The sequence below is a fragment of the Limulus polyphemus genome, unplaced genomic scaffold (genome assembly GCF_000517525.1).
Source record: "Limulus polyphemus unplaced genomic scaffold, Limulus_polyphemus-2.1.2 Scaffold5579, whole genome shotgun sequence".
In the NCBI taxonomy this organism is placed as follows: domain Eukaryota; kingdom Metazoa; phylum Arthropoda; class Merostomata; order Xiphosura; family Limulidae; genus Limulus; species Limulus polyphemus.
Window position 1 is genome coordinate 51343 of NW_013671189.1, and position 2219 is coordinate 53561.

The 2219-nt window shown below is 32.6% G+C and overlaps 1 protein-coding gene across 1 annotated transcript in view; it reads right to left on the minus strand.

Annotated features, from left to right (window-relative positions):
* LOC106472750 overlaps positions 1 to 2219 on the minus strand; it is a 9981-nt gene that overhangs the window by 2218 nt on the left and 5544 nt on the right. The window contains exon 3 of the mRNA XM_013933406.2: positions 1322 to 1517. Within this exon, the coding sequence (XP_013788860.1) occupies positions 1322 to 1517 (196 nt within the window). The remainder of the gene's footprint in view (positions 1 to 1321; positions 1518 to 2219) is intronic.

Sequence of the window (2219 nt, forward strand, 5' to 3'; positions counted from 1 at the left end):
TATAATTTCTGCTCTACTACCTCCCTGGTGGTATCTATAAGGACTATGTCATCTGCAAATAACATGTCCCAAGGTGCCGGTTCGATGATCCCTTGGCCCAGCACATCCATTATCTCGAAAACAGCCTATTATTTTATTATTTGGCGTATTTATGTGTATTATTTCTAAATCCAGTTTTGGTTGTTCTAATTTTTTTCCATATTCTTGTTGATTTCAATAATATCTATATGAATATAATAGTACTGTGTGTGGATGGATCTTCACCAAAATTGGCATGGAGGTTCATTATGTCCATGCGGGGGTACATAAACATTTTCAGTTTTGCTTTTTGCACCACTACCTCATCTCCTGTGGATGGATATTCACCAAATTTGGCATAAAGGTTTGTTGGGTCCATGCGGAGATACATGCAAATTTGCGGTTTCAAATTTTTATGTTTTGCAACTTTTATGGGCGTTTTTTTGCGGCTTTTTTTTGTTAAATTATATATAAGGGAAATAACGTTTCATGTCCTAAGATAACCTTTCACTAATCATGAATTTACATAACTTCCGTCTAGCTAGTTTAAGTGATAAGTTCAACATTGTTTTTATCAGTATTGTTGTCACGTTGAACGTGTGTAATTAGAACCTTTGTATCATTTGATATTTTAACGATTATGTCTAGCCTAAATCCATTGTAACACGGTCTTTAGCGCCTAACAAAGGGCGTCTGCTCGAAACGTCGCAAAAAATAAACTGGAAACGTTTTCATTTAGACGACTCAATTTATTCTTTAATAAAATTTCTCCAAGTTTTTCTTCTCGCGTCTTGCGAAATAACACTCAGCCCATAATTATCACAGTCGACACAGATTAGAACATTAGTAAAGCACATAGAGACAATATAAGACCACGGTTATCACACTCAAAACCAGACAGATTCCCGTGTCTTATCTTTATAAAAGAACTATGTCTTAATTTTATTTTTAAAAACTAATACACAAGTTTTTCCCAAGTGCTTCCTTTAGATTTGTTTAGAACTATTAATTTAACTGAGGCAGTCTTTGTGGTTTGAATGGTTACGTACGGCCATGAAGGGCTTGTTAAGTTACTTTTTTATATTATCTTCACTAGATATATGTTGCAAAGTTTAACAATTAACTGGTTTTTTCAACAATAATTGAAATATGTAAATATTCTTTGGTTTTGTACTGCGATTTTAAAAAAATCATTAAATCACAAGGATGTGGATTATTTACTTATTACAACACACGTGATACCATAATAAGTCAACAGATAGAATGAGTGGTGTGAGTTGCTAGACAGTGAAATGTAACTCACCGTTTCCGACAGGAAGAGCACAGAAGGGCTATTCCCAGGACGGCGCCCAAGGAAAATCACGCTACTAAGAGCTATGATAGCTATTTCTGTTGTTCCCATTTGGCTAATTTTCTCTTGCACAGAAACTTCCTGAATCCGTCGAATTTTGAAGTTGTCCAAGTAGGCATTAATTGCTTGGGAATTATCGCTAAAAGCTCTGTAAGAGTAACATAGTAGAAAAGTTAGATGCTATTTACAGTTATGAATGTTTAGGTCTTATAGGTTAAACAAAGTATTGTACTGTTTTAGTCAAACTAAGGGAAAAAATCGTTTTAAAGCAACATGTGAAACTACTAGACCTATGTTTTACGGAGAAAAGTTCTATCTTAAGTGAATCACACTTTTTCCAATTAAATATTTAAATAGCATTTGAATAAAATGATTTCATATAAAACTAATGTTACGTGTCTTAGTCTAGTATAAAAACGATCTTTTAGTTTAAGATCAAGAAACATAAACTGTAGTCTCATCAGGAAAGTGTACTTACTTTTAGTTTAAGATCAAGAAACATAAACTGTAGTTTCATCAGGAAAGTGTACTTACTTATAGTTTAAGATCAAGAAACATAAACTGTAGTTTCATCAGGAAAGTGTACTTACTTTTAGTTTAAGATCAAAGATAAGAAACAGAAACTGTAGTCTCATCAGGAAAGTGTACTTACTTATAGTTTAAGATCAAGAAACATAAACTGTAGTTTCATCAAGAAAGTGTACTTACTTATAGTTTAAGATCAAGAAACAGAAACTGTAGTTTCATCAAGAAAGTGTACTTACTTATAGTTTAAAATCAAGAAACATAAACTGTAGTTTCATCAAGAAAGTGTATTTACTTTTAGTTTAAGGATCAAGAAACATAAACT